The sequence below is a fragment of the Drosophila navojoa genome, chromosome 4, assembly GCF_054131105.1.
Source record: "Drosophila navojoa isolate 15081-1374.11 chromosome 4, UAZ_NAV_1.0, whole genome shotgun sequence".
NCBI classification, from domain to species: domain Eukaryota; kingdom Metazoa; phylum Arthropoda; class Insecta; order Diptera; family Drosophilidae; genus Drosophila; species Drosophila navojoa.
This window is the reverse complement of record NC_142892.1, coordinates 20,870,019-20,888,200: the sequence shown is the minus strand read 5'-3', so window position 1 is coordinate 20,888,200 and position 18,182 is coordinate 20,870,019. Positions and strand designations below refer to the sequence as shown.

Sequence of the window (18,182 nt, the reverse complement as noted above, 5' to 3'; positions counted from 1 at the left end):
ATATCGCAAAGTGGCTTTAAAAATAAAATACTTAGATGATTTTTGCCGATCTGGCAGCCCTGAAATTTTGTTTACGTTTATTGGCCAGCTGAGCGCGTATTAAAAGCGCCGTAAATTTTAAGCAAGCGCAATTCTGCATGCTTTTAAATAAATATGGACGAGGATAACCATTTACATCGGTTTGGCACACCCTTGGAACCACTTGAGAAAGGTAAATACTGTGAAAATACAATAGACTAAGTTAACTATATATGTTTTCAGACGAGGTTCCCGCAAAAAAACCTCTTGCCATTGAAGACCAAATCGTTAAAGATGAAAATGGTAAACGCCGGTTTCATGGTGCCTTTACTGGGGGCTTTAGTGCTGGTTTTTGGAATACTGTTGGCTCACTGGAAGGTTGGACGCCACAGAATTTCAAGAGTTCACGAGGCGAAAAAGCAAGCAAAGTGGAACAACGACCCGAAGACTTCATGGACAATGAAGATTTGGGCGAATTCGGAATAGCCCCCCAGGGCATACGCACACGAGATGAATTTTCCAAGGAGAGCGAGCAAGAGCAGCGAACGGGCCTGCGCAAGCGTAAGCCGATGCAGCCACAGGTGGCTGGACCCATTCCTGGTGTGCCTGTCCTGGAACAGCTTTTACGTCCCGTACGTGATAAGGTTGCTGTGCGTATATTAAAGAGCATGGGTTGGAAGCCAGGACAGGGTGTCGGACCGCGCCAAACGCGCAAAGAAAAACGACAGGCGACGGCGCGTAACAAAAGGGAGCAATACCTGCTGGACCATTACGGCGATGAGGGACTTCCAAGCTCGGCAAAGCAACAGAACAGGGAAGATGCAGCTGACGATGAGGATAGTGAGGACGAGGACGACGATGAGGATATTACCTTTGCGCCTGATGACTATGAGCCCATGTTTTACACCCCCAAAGACAATCGCTTTGGCATGAGCTACTCAGGTCTCAGCCGTGCTCCAGTGCTATCAAAGAGCAGCACCAGTGCAACACCCATGCAGCACATTAATCTGTTTGGCCAGCTGGAGACAGCGACTAAACAGAAGCCGTTTTCCATACGCGGTCAGGCCTTTGGCGTGGGAGCATTCGAGGAAGAGGACGAGGATATTTATGCAAAGGACGACATGACTCGCTATGACTTCTCCTTGGCGGACAAACAGCCTCAAAAGAAGAAAGCGCAGTATGTGCAACAGCGTCATGTGATCGATGGCTTCAGTGAGGACAAGAGTAACATCACCCACAATAAACCGTTTGTAATCGATTTGCCTCGTGACTTTAAGCCCCGCAATTGGCTCCAGCGGCGCAGTCGTTTTACGCCCTTGGATGCAGAGCGAGCGCGAAAAATAGCCGAAACGGACTATAAGAAGGCAGGCCTAGGTAGGCATGATCTAAATCCGGAGCAGCGTGCTCAACTGCTCGGTGAGTCACAAGTCAAAAAGAATCCCTTTAAGACGGCCAGCAGTGTGAGCACTCAGGAGCAACAGGAACGCAGCAAATCTCTGCTTGAACTAATTAGCGCAAAGAGTAGCAATTTCACCAAGGGGGGACTCATTACCACAGCTGGCGAGGAGCTGCCGGCAGCGACTGTGGCGCCAGTCGAGCTCAGCAAAGAGCTAAAAGAATCGAACACTGCACTCCAGGCGCAGGCTGCCAGCAAGACGAAGAATCTAGGTATTTATCTAATTGATTCCGAGAAGCGGGATTACTTATATAATAATTTCTTAATTCCAGCATCTAGCCAACCCTCGAGCGGTTTCAAGCCCTTTCTTGCAGACGAAGCTAAACAGCAACGCTATGAAAAGTTTCTGGCAGCAAATCTTAAGGACGATAAAGAAATTACCGAATTTCTGGCTGAGTTACAGCCAGTTACGCTTTCTCTGTGGGATCGTGAAATGGAAAAAAAGGAGTTCATGCAGGCATCCAAGATATATCGACCATTAGCTGGTCTCATGCTCGACAGATTTGTTTCAGAGGCCACGGTGCAGGAAGGGAATGCAAAACAAGATGTCCAACCAGAAGAAAAGCTTAAAATTGTTATGAAACGCACGAAGGTTATGTGGAAGCCTAGCGCATTGTTATGCAAGCGATACAATATCGCGGAACCCTTTGGTGGTGCTCTGCCGGAAGTCGAAAATGCATTAAAAGGCAAAGCCAAAATGTCCATATTTGATTATTTGGAGACTTCGGTCAATACCAAAGCGAATTTCCAAACACCCACAATCATACCCAAGCACATCGAGCTACCCAAGCAGCAGCAGGGACAGCAGCAGCGGGAGCAATTGACGCTGTCGACTTCGAAGCCAACACCAACAGCTCCTGTCGAAGAAGCAGAAGTTAAACCGCCACTGGAGCCTGCTAATAGCACAGCTTCCAAGCCCATATTTGTGCCAAAGACACCACTTGAACACGCTGTGGAAGCGGCACGGGACAAGCCCATTTCCGAAAAGACTGATCTCTTCAAGAGCATATTCGATGACAGCGACGAGGACACAAATTCCACAGCAGTGGCACAGGGAGAGCCGCAAGAGCTGCAGAGGGATGCTAAGATTAAGGAAATGCAAGCTGCCTTGGGGTTGCCAAGCGCAACAGCCACATCAGCGGCGGCGGTAAATTTGTTGCGGAATAATTCACCTCCGCGCGGCATATTTGCGGCACTGTTCAAACCAGCGGAGGAGCAGATGGACAAATCGACAGAGCCAGCGCCACCGAAGTTTGCGCCAATTGCTGGCAACAAGTTGAAGATTGCGTATAAATCGCGTGAGGAGCGACTGAAAAACGATCGTGAATTGGCCATGGCAGAGGTGCCTCAAGTGGACCTCTACGGGCCAAAGCTGCCTAGCCAGCTGAAACCCACCGAAGTCCAGGCCGAGGCCAGCATCGATGCCAAGCTGCAACAGCTCTGGCAGCAACATGCGCCGAAGAAACGCAAAGCTGAACAGTGGGTGGAACGCACGCTGAGCAGCAGCGAAGATAGCGACGAGGATAGCACCGAGTCCAGCAGTGACGACAGCGATGTGAAGGCTAAGAAATCAAAGTCTAAGAAGTCCAGCTCCAAAAAATCCAAGAAGTCGAAACAGAAGGCCAAGAAAAAGTCGAAGAAGAGCGAGAAATCAAAGCACAAGTCCAAGAAAAAGAAAAGCAAGCATTAAGATTATAAGGGATTACTATTATGGTATTTGTATTTGGATATAGACTATTTCCTTATTTAAGTTGAAATCAAATACATATAGATGTGTATTTTATAATAATGTTGAACGTAGCTCGAAAGGAGCTACTCTACCATGTTGAAGAAGTACAATCGAAATCCGATTCCATTAAAGTTGGGTGATTTTTTGGCCACGATTCTAATTTGATTGAACTTCACCAAGAATGCTTCCGGCTCCTCTTGGCCACAGAAAGTGTAATGCAGCTTCTCGCTAAAGTCGGGCAAGACTTCGTAAACCTTTATATTATCCAGTTGACAGTTGGAATGGGAGCCCATATCAAACACTGAGTGATAGAAAATTCGATTAGTCGAATATCAAATGTATATTTGAAATGCTATGTGGAACGTACTTCTGAAACTAAATTGTAGCGTTTTACCCCCTGGCGCAGATATACGCCAGCTGCAGTCCGAATAGTTCCGATTATCGTAGTCCGGATTCGAGATTGTACCTTCTACCCCATTAAGCTCACCTCCACAGCCCGGGGGAGACTTGTTATTGGTTGAGTAATATGCCAGCTGTAAGAACCTTACGCCCGAACCCGACAGACGAATGGCATTTGCTGTGCTACGAACGGATAAGAATGTACCATATTCACCGTGTGTGACATTATAGATGACACGATTTGTCTGAAGATCCGTCAACTGTAAATGGATTTATCAATAAGAATTTAAAGGATGTAGGAACTATATTTAAAAAATTATTAAAGAAATAAGTGAATTACTTACATTGAAGGAGGAGGTGTTTGATCCTAGATCAAGTGTGATGTACATTATTTCGAATGTCAAGAAATACTTATCTGGTACTCGTATATAGTTCGTGCAATTGCCTATCTCCAATTTATTATTCGTATAATAATAAATCATGCCGCTTAGGGCGTTGTAAGTGCGATTGCAATCTGAAATTAATGTAGTTTTTATTTTTAAAAATGCCCTTCTATGAAATATGTAGTTGAAGAGATAATTTAGGAAGAAGATTTTCAGATTTTTAAGCCGAAGAAGAATGGATAGCCATAGAGATATAGATATTGACATGTACACTCATATGTGCTATCTCAAAGTTATTCATACAGTCTATTAATTGCATTGACCTACTCGCTTTTTGCTGAAGTGAAATATCAATTAAGTCCACTACTCCTTGTCTGCTGCTGTGGAATATCAGTTTGAACCTGGTTCCATTGGCAATATCCACAACAGTATTACGAAACTGGCCGCAAAAATACTGATTCCCGTCCTGAGAATAGCAACAATTAGACCATTATTCATTTGATTGAGTTTTTAATGGACTTACACTTTGCATAGAAAGGAGCAGGTAATCGATGCATTTGCCTGTCGACTGGGCGACATCCTGGAGCTGAACTGATTTTAGGTGAAGCTCAAACGGAGCATTCGCCTTGAAGTCCCATATGCAGTGGATGCTGCCTCCCAAGCTGGTTTGGTTCACGTTGCTCATGCGAATATTCACTGTCTGTGATGTTAGGGCGTGTGAGTGGGCAAAGCGAGTGTCCAAGGTTGTTAGGATCTGTTACTCACCTCATTCCCGAGCAGATTGTACTGCAACTGACCGCAGACAGTGGCCTCCATTTGCAGAATTAGCTCGAAGCCAATTCCATTCGGTTGAGCCACAGTTCCACTCAGCTTAATCAGCAAATCCGGGGTCGAGCTGAAGAGCTTGGTGCCATTGCCGTCGACGGCAGAGTAGATGCCCATGCTGGTGCTGCCCCTATCAAAGCCGTCGATCACCTCCAGCGTGTTGCAGCTCTCCCTTTGGCAGCGATTCGCGTTCAGCTGCAACTGCTTGAGCCACACTGAAAGCCGGTAGCCGGGCGCTGCACTGGCCCGGAAGAAGCACTGCAGGTCTTCGGTGCTATTGGTAGCATTCAGTTGGTAGTGCCGCACCAGACTCATCCGTGTGTTACCCTCGCTTAACGCCAGGCGCTCATTGCAATCGGGGGTGAAGTGAACGCTTGCCAAGAAGCCCCTGCCGCTTTGCTCTTGGTATTCAGACAATTTGTACACAATGGTTGCCTGGTTGCTGTCCACCATAATGCTGGGACTGGTTAGATTGCCGCAGAGGCGGTCGAGACGCTGCTCTTCACTCACCGCATTACCCCGATAGATGCTCAGATGGCCCAGTTGGCAGAGTTGGCTGCTATCAATGTCGAAGTACTTGAAACGCATGAGAATCGCGTGCTGTGGTGGCGCCATCACATGCCACTCACAGCTCCTCCCGTTCGCGATGCCGACTGGCGGACGCAGCGTAAAGGGCGCCCGGTAATCGCCGCCACATTCGAGCAGCTGATACTGTAGCTCCCAGGTGATACTTGTCATCAGCTGGGGCGTGTACACAATGCGTATTCTCTTGTAGCCGGTCACCTCGAAAGTGGGGCATTGCCTGCCCAGCGACTGCTCCTCCTCGTGCTCGCCATCTAGCCGATAGGCCATAAAGCCAGCTAGGCGACAGAGTTGTGAGGAGAGGCGCGTTCTGGATCTGCTAGCCACACTGACCAGCAGCTGATGCTTGGTATCTGTGGTAATCTCAATGCTGCACTCCCTGTCCGCCAGGCGGGCCAGCCTTAGGAAGATCAGCGTTTGCAGCTCTGTGCTGGCTACCAGCTTAGTGTCACAGCTGGGCGAGACGACAAAGGTGAAGCCGTCGGCTGTGATCTGATCGTCGGTGCGAAAAACAACTCGCATTCTGCTGGCCGAAATAAAGAGCGGATCGGGCATCTGGCGGCCGCAGTACTTGGCCAGGGGCTGCCACATGCCTTGCTGGAATTGAAGCACCTCCAGGCTATCGTGACTGCAGTTGGGCGACATTTCAATGAAAAATCTTCCTTGAAATTCCAGCTGCAGTGACAGCTTTCCCAGTGCTCGGAACTCCCAGCTGAGCTCAATGTTGTTTCTATAGTTCTGGGCGTCTATTTTGATAGGCGGTGTTGGCTGTCGCCCGACGATTATTATATTTCCCCAGCCTCCAAGGGACTCGGGCTTGCTGGTCTGCAGTCGGAACGGAGTGCTTTCGGCACGATACTCCGTCGCATGGTAGAGAAGCCTGATCTCTAGCGAATTCAACAGTGTGGTGTTCAGTTTCGATGCACTACCGCAGACTTTCTGATCAGATATCATCAGATATTCGCGATCACAGCTATCGCTGAGGCTCAAGTTGCCGTTCACCTCGAATCCGATGGGTTTAATCAGTGTCCACGCGCACTCCAGCTGCCCAAAGTGCTCAACCAGTTGGGGTAGTTCAATGACGGTGCCCTCAGCCAACTCCACGTGTCCACCGCATGCGTAACGACGGTAAGTGGCCCGGAAATGTGTACTATCGCTGTTCGTCTGCCTCATCAGCGTCAAGTGGCCGGCTGTGGTGGCCAGCGAATAGGTGGCATTCGCTGTGATCAAGCTCATCTTCTTGTAAACGACATCATCATTCAGGAGAACACTTTGCCGCTGGCTTCTACTGCGATACTCCAGCACTGTAAAGCTAGTCGTTACACCGGGACTGCTGACAAAGTTAATCGTGCAGTAATACGTGGGCAGATGCTCCAGACCTTCGTTGGATATTGTTCCACTTGGCCGGCTGCCAATGTCGTCCGGACATGGCGAGGCTTCAGTCGAGGTGAAGCGCGCACGTAGTGTAACCGGCTGAGCCGAGATCATGATGCGAACTAGCATGAAATTGTCTGTGGAGCTAACAACGCCATCCCAGCTGTAATTTTGTGGAATAAACGCTGTTATCCTGGACAACAAGATGGGATCGTTGTAAAACCTAAACGAGGTCCTAAAAATCAGTTGGGAAGGGAGAAGGAAGGGAAAATATAAATTTCAATTTGACAAACAATAGATGTAAATAATTGCAAGCCGTATTACTCACGTTGAATTCAAGGACCTGAATGCATCCAGATTGAATAGCTCGAGACGTACCCGTTGACCCTTAGGCACCGTAATACGCCATGTGCAAAACCGTAAGTACTTGGTGGGCTCAGACTTCTTCAGTTCCAGTTCTCCACTCGCTGCGTTCACTGTCCGATGGCAGGACCCAAATAGAGATTGATATTCCAGCTTGAAGCCCCGATACTTGTTATCCAGCTGCTTCGTGACAAAGCGCAGTACCACCTGATTTGTGGTCAAGGTAATTGGCATGGGAGCGCTCCTATTGCCAAATAGTGTCATGATGATGCCCCGCTCATCGTTTGTATCCAGAATTTCAATGCGATCGAGCGCCTCAGCATCTGATGACGCCGCGAAGGGCAAATGGAGATCAGTAAAGTTCAATTGAATGTGTGTATTCGCCGTTGACAGGATGCTGTACTCGCAGACCGCTGGCTTCGGATAACCGCCTAGTGCGGGATAGTGCTCCGACTGGATGATGCCGCTCCGTGCGGTGAACTGCCCGCCGCACCTGCTAAGAGAAACGTTCAGCCGGAAGCCACCGTGTGGTTCGTTCAGCTGCGTCTGATAGTGCACCAGCAGGAGATTGCTGGAGCTGTATATGGTGCCTGTACTTCGGCAGGTGCGTAGCAGTCGGCGAGCCAGAGTTGTGCTGCCATCGTAGAGCTCAACGAACTCCTTGTCACAATTGCGCTGGCTCAGGGCGAAGCGGTCAACGAAAGTGGCTGCAATGGTCTCACCAGGCGGTGCGACAACCACCCAGGTACAGTCGGAGTGCGGATGCGGATAATAGGGGTAGCCGGGAGAGCTGATGTTATAGCTGCTTGCCAGGTGGGTGAGACGAACCTCTGCATCACATTCACTGAACTCGCGATACGTCAGATTCCAGCTGCTCTGCACCGGCTGGAAGTTGAGTTTTGTCGAGGGATAAACGTATCGAATGTACGCATGCTGTCCGCTGGTCCGGTAGCTGCGCACCGTATTATAGCCCAACTGGTTGCAGAACTTGCCCGGCGCCAGTGGTTGGGCGTACGCGTCCAGGCCATCGTAGATAATACCGTAGTGCGAGCAGCTGGTATTCCGTGCAGTTTCATTGTATTCAATCGTGATCTCAATCACTCGACCTCGACGCACTTCAATGTGCCACTCACAGCCGAGTTCATTGAAGCTCTGAAGCCTTTGCGCATACGAATTCAGGATGGTGCCCACGGGTCCGGTCATGTTGGAGCCGCATTCTGTGTTCACAATGGACCTGAAGCCGGTGCCATTAATCGTGGCGTCTGTGACGAATTGTAGCCTGAGATTCGGAGTGCCGTGCACACGGCTTATCCGTTTTCCATCATACGCGCTGCTATTGCAGATGCGCAACTGTTCCGGCCAGTCGATCATATTGCTCGAGGTCTGTACGCTCAGGTAATCCATTTGGCATTCAATTGTGACCTCCAGCCTAGCTTCAAAGATATCCACGTACGCGTGCTTCGATGGGTCCTTTGGCACGAAGGTCCACTCACAGTTCAGGTTCGGCTTGTAGCCGGGATAACCGGGCGAATTGAGTCTAACCATCCCATTATCCAAAGTATATACCCTATTGCACACTTCACTCTTCAAAGTCATATTTGACTTGACCTCCTCGCTGCGAAGTACGCGCCACTGCACCCGGAAATGATCGAAGTCCTTATTTACAGTCTTCAGGTAGATCACATTGCTGCTCGACGTGAACTGCCAGGGCGAGGCCGGTATGCTAACAGGCAGCGCTGTGTCATCATAGCCATCGAATAGCTGCAGATTGTATTTTCTTAAGACAACCAAAGCTCTCTCTATGTTATATTACGTGCTTACCAGGAGCCCGGTGTTGTATTCCCTGAAACTCAAAGTAACCACACGCTCGCGATCTGCAATGATGCGCCAGCTGTAGGGTTGATCGTCACTTTGTATGGAGACCTTTGAGGGCGATTCAATGGTGCCATTAGTGCCTTCCGTCAATTCGTTGTCATGTACTGAAATTCAAATCATGCTCAATTTATATTACACGCGTTCGAGAGATGAATGGAGTAGTTGATTAGACATTTCAATACATAGATATTAAACCAAGTTGGCTCTAAGTATAAAGAAGTTCCTTCTTCTTAACAGGGCCCTGTTGAAAATTAACCTACTGGCAGCACTAACAAAATTCAAACCTATATCACTAGAGTGTTATGCCTTATCTTAGAGGACTGGGTTTACTTTGTTTACACAGTTTTATAGAAATTTTGAGTTACTGTTGTACTTACCATAGCTCCAGCGCAGCTTAAAGCCACTGGCGGTGCTGGCCGCCTGACTGCGAAACTTGATCCACAGCGTGGAGTTGACTAAAAGCGGCTCGGCGGGCAGCTCGTTGTCGCAGTAAAGGCCAATCAGAGGACCCTTGAGACCGGCTCGCAGCTCCAGGAAGTCCGTATTGCAATGCTCCGATTTGACAATGTCCATTGCCTCGAATCTCAGCTCTACGGCATTGCCCTCACGCGTTTCAAGTTGCCAGACGCACTCCACATTCGCCGGATAGCTGTTCGGATAGCCGGGTGAGGTGAGGGTGCCACGTACAGACGTAATATTGCCGCCGCAGGAACTCTCTACGGTTGAGTAGTACGCCACAAGGGCTACGCCACTCGTCTGGATCATCAGACTGTTGGTTGGCAGCAAAAGCTGCATCGGATGCTCCTCACAGAGATCGTAGTAGACCACCTCGTCTAGGGCATTCAGTAGGCGCAGACCTGTCGTGCAGTTGCCAGCCGATGCGGCGCAGCGCTGGCACTCTAGTTGGTGGATGTTGAGAGTGACCTTGGTGCCCTCTGGCGCCGAAATGTTCCAGTAACATATCTCATCCAGACGCGATCGCAGATAGCCCTCGCTGTCTGTCCGCGCTCCGCCGCAAACCTGCTCGAAGCGCATCGAGAATCTGGCCCAAAAACCTTCGGTTACCTTGAGGCGCAATCGCAAATGATTTTGAACCAGCTTTATGCTGGGAAACGTTTCGCCACAGACCCGCTTGATCAGCTGTTCGCTCCTATTGTCGTCGCTCAAGTGCGACAGTTCCAAACTGGCAACTCTACAATCGGGCGTACCGGTCAAGTTGAAGGTGTCAAACATCAATAAGAAGCCATAGGAATCGGCTACCTAAAATACAAAGAGCATCAGATTGAGAGTAAGAGATTCACGGACAGAAATCTTCGAGTCCATGTAAGAGCTGTTGTATCTAAGCCAACAGGCCCACGTATTTCTCTTATATTTAATTGAGTATATTGAGTATATTCCTCTCTATTCATGTTCTCATCTCTCGCTTTACTTTATTTGGAGCTACATATTCTTCTGTGTATGCTTTTAATTATTCTAAGTACTTTTCTGTCCATATATTCTCTAGTCTTACAGTCAAAAAAAGTATTGGTACACTTATCGATCCCGTTTCAGAGAATCTGCTTGCAACTCACCTCAATACTCCACACGCATTCCAAGTCCTTGTCGTAGATGTCGTTGCCCGGCTCATAGAAGCCGGGTGAGGTTATAATCCCATTGGATGCGCTCACATAGCCGCCGCAGGCAGCTTTGAACATGACATAGCTGGCTTTCATGTATTTGCGGGTGCGTTGGGGTCCGCTATGGAAGCGCACTCGCATCTCGTTGGCTGGCGAAATGAGCGTCTGGACGGTGGACTCCACGTGGCAGGTGCTGTAGAGGAGGTGGGATGAATCGCTGTCGGAGAGAACGGACAGATTGTCCTCGCTGCAATCGCGCTGCGACGTCTCAATGTGCACCTCCCTGAGGAGCAGACGAATTTGATTGCCCTCGGGCACAGTGATCACCCACTCGCAGTCCACATCTACGCTATAGGGTGCATTGGGCGTTTCGAAGGAGCCGGCCGTTCCCTGAAGCGCATCGCCGCAGCCTAGACGCTTATACTCAGCACGAAAGCCCTGCGCCTCCATTGAGTTGTCGCTGCTGAACCTAAGCAGGACTCGGTTGCCCACGCTAGTGAAGTCAAAGTCCTTGGCGTGGCACAGGCGTCGCTCGCTGATCAGCTGTTCTTCGCGGTAGTCGCCCAGCAGCACATAGTCGAAATCACAGCTGCTTGGACCCAGTTGCTCGACGGCCAAGTGGGAGAATGCCAACTGGATGTGATTGCTTCTAGCCCCGGCCCGTATGTCCCACTCACAGTTCGCGTTGGCCGGATACTTGTCCGGAAAATTGGGTGTTTCGATGGCGCCTTGCAGTTCCTCCAGTCGCACCCGACAGTTCGTTGAGTAGTCCAAGACAAAGTCAACGCCCTCCGGCGACTCCTTTTCCACGTTATAGCGCACCAGGACGTGATTGCTGCTGGAGCTCAATAGCAGCCGTTGACCCTCACTGCTGCAGTTCCAGGACATAGGCTTGCTACGGATGTTGGGCCCATCGAAAATAGCCAACTGACCATTGCATAGACCTGGGTCCCGGCTCTGCAGAGTCAGCTGCACAGTGGAGCCCTGAGCCACAGTGATCTGCCAGTCGCAGGCCAGCGCTCCGCGGTTGCCCTCTATGCTGTGGGGCGAGTGGATGGCACCCGTCGGCGAGTTGAGTTTGCCGCCACAGCCCGTGGCCATGTGCTGCCAAGTGATGCGGAAGCCGGCCTCCTCCACAAAGGAGTCCGAGCAAAAGCGCACCCACAACGCATTGCCAAAGGAAGGTATACGCGGCGGAATCCGGTTGCCACAGTAGAGACCGATTAACGGAGACGTACTTTGATCGCCATTTCTATTCGGGCGTAGAGAAGATCGTGAAGAAGCAGAAAAAGTTGTGCATGAAAAAATTGTAATTTAAATTAGATATCATTTCTCAGTAGGTATTATTTCTAAATTAAATGGGTTTCTGTCTGAGCATGCCATCTGAATTGCTAGTTCAGGAGTCCAATTTTAATAGCTTTATTTCAAATATAATTTGGGTTTAATAAGACTTTTTACTGTATTAAGCTATTACTACACTAGGAAACCCGTCAAATTTTCAGCAATTGCTCTTATCAAATATATCAATTAGGTAAATAGCTACGATTAATTCAATCTTTCATCTTTAATACTCAAGGTTCTATGCTCAATATTCAGTCTTTAATTATCAATATTCAATCTTCAATCAGAGATCATCAACCTTTAATATCCGACATTCAATATTTAACATTCAGTTATTCAATATACATATGTATAATGTTCAATCTTTAACCCTATCATCAAGACAATGTAAAGCAAATCGATTTTTGTTTGTCCACATTGACTACATAATGACTTTTCTATCATTACCTTACCTTATCTCCAGATAGTCATCGGCGCACCTTTCTGCCGTGGATTCCAACGTAAAGTTGTGGACCATCAGCTCAATGCGTTGCCCGAGCGGTGCCTTGATTAGCCAAGTGCAGTATGAGTTAGAGGCATACTTTAAAGGCCAGTTCGGGGATTGAATGGTTCCGAAGCGAGCTGTCGAGTTGATAACACAATCTGCAAATAAAATCGGTTAAAGCGAGCATTTGTTGTTGACCACGCGAGCTCACAGTACCTTGGCTGGCCATCTCATATCTGATGTAGAGAAAGTACAAGGTAGATGATACACCTGCAACATTCACTGTTACCAGATTCGAGTTAAAGTATTCATCAATACTTTGTGAGTTTGATACGTGGAGATTGTAACTGTTTAAGAGTCTGCCTTCCGAGCCTGTGCTATTATCATATATATGAACGTTCACAATTTGGTTGAAAAAGCTTTGCAGAGAAATCATAAGATGTTTTTGCCCTGGCTCCTCAATAATCCACTGGCAGTAGTCGTCTCCTTGATAGGTCTCAGGAACTTCCCTTATCATTACTCCACCACATGCTGTTGGAATAAAGGAATATTGAAAGCGAAGGCCTCGAGCTCGTTGCGGATTGCTGGCACCGTGAAAGACCAGGCGAGCTTGGTTGTCCTCTGAGACTATCAGGAGGTTGGTCAGATTTTTTACAAAACGTTGCTTCGCACTCTCATTCCGGGACAGATAGACCTGTGGGTCCGTTACATTTTCTTAAACATGTCATGCTTACTTACTCTTACTTTTACTTACATCTAGATAACTGAACTGATCCTCGTCTTGTGATTCGCTAAGCGATAGATCCGTGATATTAAGACGCAAGAGGTAGCCCGTCTGCCCACGTATGTGGTAAGTGCAGTCGAGTTGCTCCAAATAGTTATTCGGATAGTTGGGTGTAGCTATAACACCGCCTGCCACATCTGTATCAAAATACACGCCACTGCAAACTGAAAAGGAGAAAAGTCTTATCGTAACAAGTAAGAAAGCTCTAGTCGAGACTGCTCGACTACGAGATCCCCTGAACCCTACAAGCAACTGATATTTCAATAATAATTAGCAAACACACACACACACACACGCATACAAACAAACACACGCATACAAACAAACACACGCACGCACACACGCATATATAGGCGATTGCGCTTGGGTTGCGCTGCAGTGTTGGCAATATAATGAAAACTTATTTGTTGAATAATTTAATTTCTAGACGTACGATCGTAATGAAACTTTCAGAACGTAATCATAATGCTAAAATGTATGTGTATACCGAATCACAAGTCTCTAGTATTTGATATACGACTTTTACAAAGATGAGGGTGAGGGGGTGGATTTAGGGGTGGGGGGTAAATTTTAACAAAAACCGAAATTGTATAAAATACATCTTTATATACATTTTAAATTTGGAGACTCTAGCTTGAAAGATGTAGGAGATATAATTCTTTAAGTGATCGTCGATAAGGTTTTTTATCGATAAAAAAGTATCGGAATGAGTTATCGTTTTTTAGTGATAAACTCGATATGCGCGTGATATATACGGACATTTTAAAAAAAAGTTGAAGTCTCTAGCTCTTATATCTTCTGAAATCGACGCGTTCATACATACGGACGGACGGACGGACGGACGGACGGACGGACGGACGGACGGACGGACGGACGGACGGACGGACGGACAGACAGACGGACAGGGCCAAATCGACTCAGCTTGTCGCCCTGATCAAGAATATATATACTTTGTGGGGTCTGCCACGCCTCCTTCTGCCTGTTACATACTTTTAACAAAACCATTATACCCTGATTTCCCATTTTCAATGGGTTCAGGGTATAAAAAGCAGAATATGACCAATCCGGATGTTCGATTTACCTCTCTTGTAGCGCAGCTCAAAGCTTTTGGTCAACTCAAGGCCCGCCAAAGCGTACTCGTAGCGCAGTAGGATAACATTGCTCTTAGACGTCACCGGCAGCAGTTCACTGTCTTCTGGCTCTCCACAGTAGCGCCGCAACAGTGGCTCCTCGTCTGTCCGCCCGTCAAAGATCTCCAGCTGCTGGAGGGAGCAGTCGTGCAATAGTTTGACCCGGAGGAATGTAAGCTCAATCTGCGTTCCATACGGCTGTTCGATGAGATACAAACAGAGCTTGGCATTCATATGACCACTGACGATGCCGGTCGGCTCGTTGAAGACGCCACCGCAGCCCGGATGACCCGGCACCACCTCGTAGTGCAGCTGGAACAAGCTGTCCGCGCGATTTCTATCCGTGTGAAATACAATGCGCAGCTGATTCGACGAGCTGTGCAGGGGCGCCGGCTGCTCCGACTGGCAGGCCATGTGGAGCAGCCGATCTGACTCCCAGACCCCAAGTGAGTCCCCATTGCTGCAGTTGGTCGTCCACTCTCCGTTGTCCCGGCCGTTGCCCAATGTGATTTCATAGAAGCGCAAGATCAGCCGATTGCCATATGGTGCGCTCAGGAGCCAACGGCAGTCGAGACCGGAGCGCGCTTTACCCGGATAGCTGGGTGAGCGCAGGACTCCGCTGTCCCCCAGGGCCAGCCGTAAGGTCTCGCCGCACATGAACGGCTGTGAGTGCCAGGTGAGATTAAAGCCTCGCGCCTGCGTCTCATTGTCCGAGCGGAACCAGAGGAACAGCTGCTCCTGGGTGGTCACCACCCTGCCGTCGCCCAACGGCAGCTTAGTGCCACAGAAGCGTCCGATTTGTCGGGCGGTCAGTGAGCTGCCATCGTGCAGCTGCAGAAAGTCGGCGCTGCAGTCAGCTGGCGTCTGCTGCAGATCGAACAAGCCAAAGGTCACGTTCAGCACCAGGCCGGGTCTAGTGCGTATGATGAAGGCGCAGCGCTCGTTGGGCTGATAGCCAGGGCCAGCTGCGCTGCTGCTGCTGCTGCTGCTACTGCTGCTAGGAGGAAACTGCAGGCTGCCCGCCTCCTCGCGCAGGACGATGCCACAGTAGCTGCGCACGTGGGAGCAACTGCTGCCCGTGAAGCCGGCGGGGCAGACGCATTGATGCTTATTGCCGGGCAGTAGATGGCAGACGCCGTTGTTCTGGCAAGGATTCGGATGGCAGGCATCGGCCTCGGCGCAGAGGGCGCCTGTGTAGCCCGGCTGGCAGATGCAGCTGGTGCCGCGCCCACTGAGTACGCACGTGCCATTGTTCTGGCAGCGATGATCGTCGCAGGGCCTCCGGCTGGAGTCCTCGGTGCAGCCATCGGCGCCATAGCCGTGCCCAAAGAATCCGGCCGGGCAGCTGCATACGACTGTGCCGGAAATATACTCACACTCGGCACGTGGATGGCAAATGGACTCGCCGTTGCACGAGTTGGACTTGGCCTCGCTGCAGACTCGGCCATCGCCCGTCCAGCCCGGCGGACAGCGGCCGCATCGGTAAGAGCCCTCCGTATTGATGCAGTTGACCAACGGTCGCTGACTGCAGCCCCCATTGTTGCCGTCCTCGCACTCGTTAAGATCTCGGCAGTGCCGGCCATCGCCTGCAATCAAATAAAGGAATCATAGCCATATCATACACCAGGGTGTTCGCCTCACCTGTGTAGCCCGGCGGACAGGCGCCGCAGCGAAAGCTGCCCGGCAAGTTGATGCACACATCATGGCAGGGATTCACGTCTGGCGCACATTCATTCACATCACGTGTACAGGGACTGGCGCTGGCGCTGCTCACATTCGTATCCGCCCAGGTCCAGCCCGGCTCGCAGATGCACACATAACCAGCCGCAGTGTTGGCCGACAGGCAGGTGCCATGGCTGCCGCACAGCTCCGCCGACTGATCGCTCAGGCAGACGTGTTGGCGCAGGCGGCAGTGGGCTCCCGAGAAGCCATTGCGGCAGACGCAGCTAGAAGTTTACACGATCGTATTGATGCAGCGCATGTCCTGTCTAAATATCCTGCTCCACTTACCTATAGCTGCCCGGCGTATTGATGCACTGCGCGTCGTTCTGGCACACAGCCAAATCCGTGCCGGCAAACTTAAAGCACTCGTTCACATCATCCTCGCACGTGGCACCCTTAGGAGAAACAAGTTGAAGAGCTCTACACTTTGAATATTTCTACTTGGAATTGAACATAATTAATATTTTATAATTAACTGAACCTATTTCTGAAAAGCTGTATAGGTTTATAGACTATCATTATAGACTACAAAATTAGTTGTTAAACAATGAAGATTGTTTTGATGTAAGCAAAAATAAGAGTAAATATTAGGTATTCTTCTAAGAATAAGTATTCTTCTAAGAATTTCCTCAAAGGATTTACAACAAATGTTTACTTAAGGTATTTCTACTAAGTATAGTCTCCAAGTATTTCCTCTGAGTCTTGAAGGATGAACGATCATACACTTCACTTCACATGCTTACTGCGCTGCACGCTTGACCTTCACCAGCCTTAGACGACTGAAGAAATGCGTCAGCTGCTGCCCTTTATATGGGGCAACTTTCACTCAGAGCCTAGAGAGAGATCGTTGCAGTCAAGCTTCAAGTGACCAATGGAAACACTCTCTGCTGCAAGAACTCTTGCTTTTTTTACTCAAATGAGGACTGCTGCATACATACATACGGACAGCCCCAATGATTTTCAACGTCTCGTGCATTTGTTAAGCTGGCAGACAGAGAGACACACAGATATACAAAGGGACATAAAGCTAAATGTTGATATGCTAAATAAGCTTCTGTACGTTAATTTTTGACGGCATAGAAAGCAGTTTTTTCTGTTTTATAGTTCTCTTCAGGAGTAGGACATCTACAAAGGCCATCGCATACTTATGGTTAGTGGCAGACCCCATTGAAAATGAGAAATCAGTCTCTTTCTAAAAATGAATTACTATTCATCTTCCCATGCCAGACTCTCTCTATTTCAGTTTTTGTTCGTTACTCCTATCTTTCTTTTTCCAACAGAGTCTATCTCTAGTGTAAAATAACGCCCCATTTTTCGTTTGTTTTTTGGATAGCGTGTTTCGAGGATGACGCCCACCCTTTGTACGCAGCTTACTCACTTGCCAGCCGTCAGCGCAGGTGCAGTAGAAGGCATTGTAGGCGTCGTAGCAGGTGCCGCCGTTCTTGCATGGATTTGACTCGCAGTCATTCTTCAGCAGATTGCTCTCGAGGGTTGTCAGGGTGTTCGCCATTGTCTGGACACGCTGTAAGTCGCGGCGTAGCACTCGCTGCGTAGGCCCGGATCGACGTGTGTTATTCTGGGTTTTGGTCAGCCATCTGCCCAAGCGCGTCAGATCCCGCTGCACGTTGCGGAACTGTTCCTTGAGCGCGTCCAGAGACAGGGGCTCCTGTCTTGCCGCTGATGCCTGCGCACGCCGACGTCGCTCCAATACCGCTACAATGTCCACGTCGTTCAGTAGCAGCGTGGCTGCCTCGCCCATGAGGCGGAAGGTTATGTTCTGGTCTGGGGCCGCCTCAAAGAGCAGGGTGCCATCGTCGCTGCCATGGAGCAGCGCTCGGTCGCGTTCCCCGCTTGCCCTTATCCATGGCAGAGAGGCGCACAGACACAGACATAGAAAAGTCACAAACTGAATTTTATCAATTGGCATTTTCACACATTTTTCCACTTTTTCACAAAATTAAGCCTTAGATCCAGAGCAAGCAAATGAGATCAGATCACTTTTTTAGGCTATGCTTAGGCATAGAGAATCACACGAGAACTGAAGCCAGCCACGCTGATTCCATATATTTTATATGCATTCAAAAGGGGCGTATCCACTTAG

At 49.1% G+C, this 18,182-nt stretch overlaps 2 protein-coding genes across 3 annotated transcripts; one reads left to right on the top strand and one right to left on the bottom strand.

The window, feature by feature from the left end:
* The first annotated feature begins 10 nt into the window (after positions 1 to 10).
* LOC108652080 (G patch domain-containing protein 1 homolog) lies at positions 11 to 3,322 on the top strand. 2 transcript variants are annotated; one of them, XM_018102127.3, is made up of 3 exons: positions 12 to 211; positions 262 to 1,686; positions 1,747 to 3,322. In XM_018102127.3, the coding sequence occupies exons 1-3, from the start codon at positions 154 to 156 to the stop codon at positions 3,162 to 3,164; spliced, it is 2,901 nt and encodes a 966-aa protein (XP_017957616.1). In that variant the 5' UTR covers positions 12 to 153; the 3' UTR covers positions 3,165 to 3,322. The 2 variants fall into 2 exon arrangements, with proteins under 2 accessions (XP_030242669.1, XP_017957616.1); XM_030386809.2 differs by having other exon boundaries at positions 11 to 211; positions 262 to 3,322.
* Positions 3,161 to 18,106, bottom strand: Cubn2 (Cubilin 2). The gene is made up of 17 exons (XM_089260218.1): positions 17,460 to 18,106; positions 16,370 to 16,476; positions 16,001 to 16,305; positions 14,311 to 15,945; positions 13,200 to 13,393; positions 12,662 to 13,139; positions 12,414 to 12,603; positions 10,576 to 11,872; positions 9,382 to 10,264; positions 8,951 to 9,108; positions 7,095 to 8,890; positions 4,751 to 7,001; positions 4,509 to 4,685; positions 4,313 to 4,451; positions 3,947 to 4,116; positions 3,571 to 3,862; positions 3,161 to 3,504 (listed from the first exon to the last, which is right to left on the bottom strand). Exons 1-17 carry the CDS (start codon positions 18,006 to 18,008, stop codon positions 3,287 to 3,289), a joined length of 10,839 nt encoding a protein of 3,612 aa, XP_089116344.1. The 5' UTR covers positions 18,009 to 18,106; the 3' UTR covers positions 3,161 to 3,286.
* Positions 18,107 to 18,182: the final 76 nt, after the last annotated feature.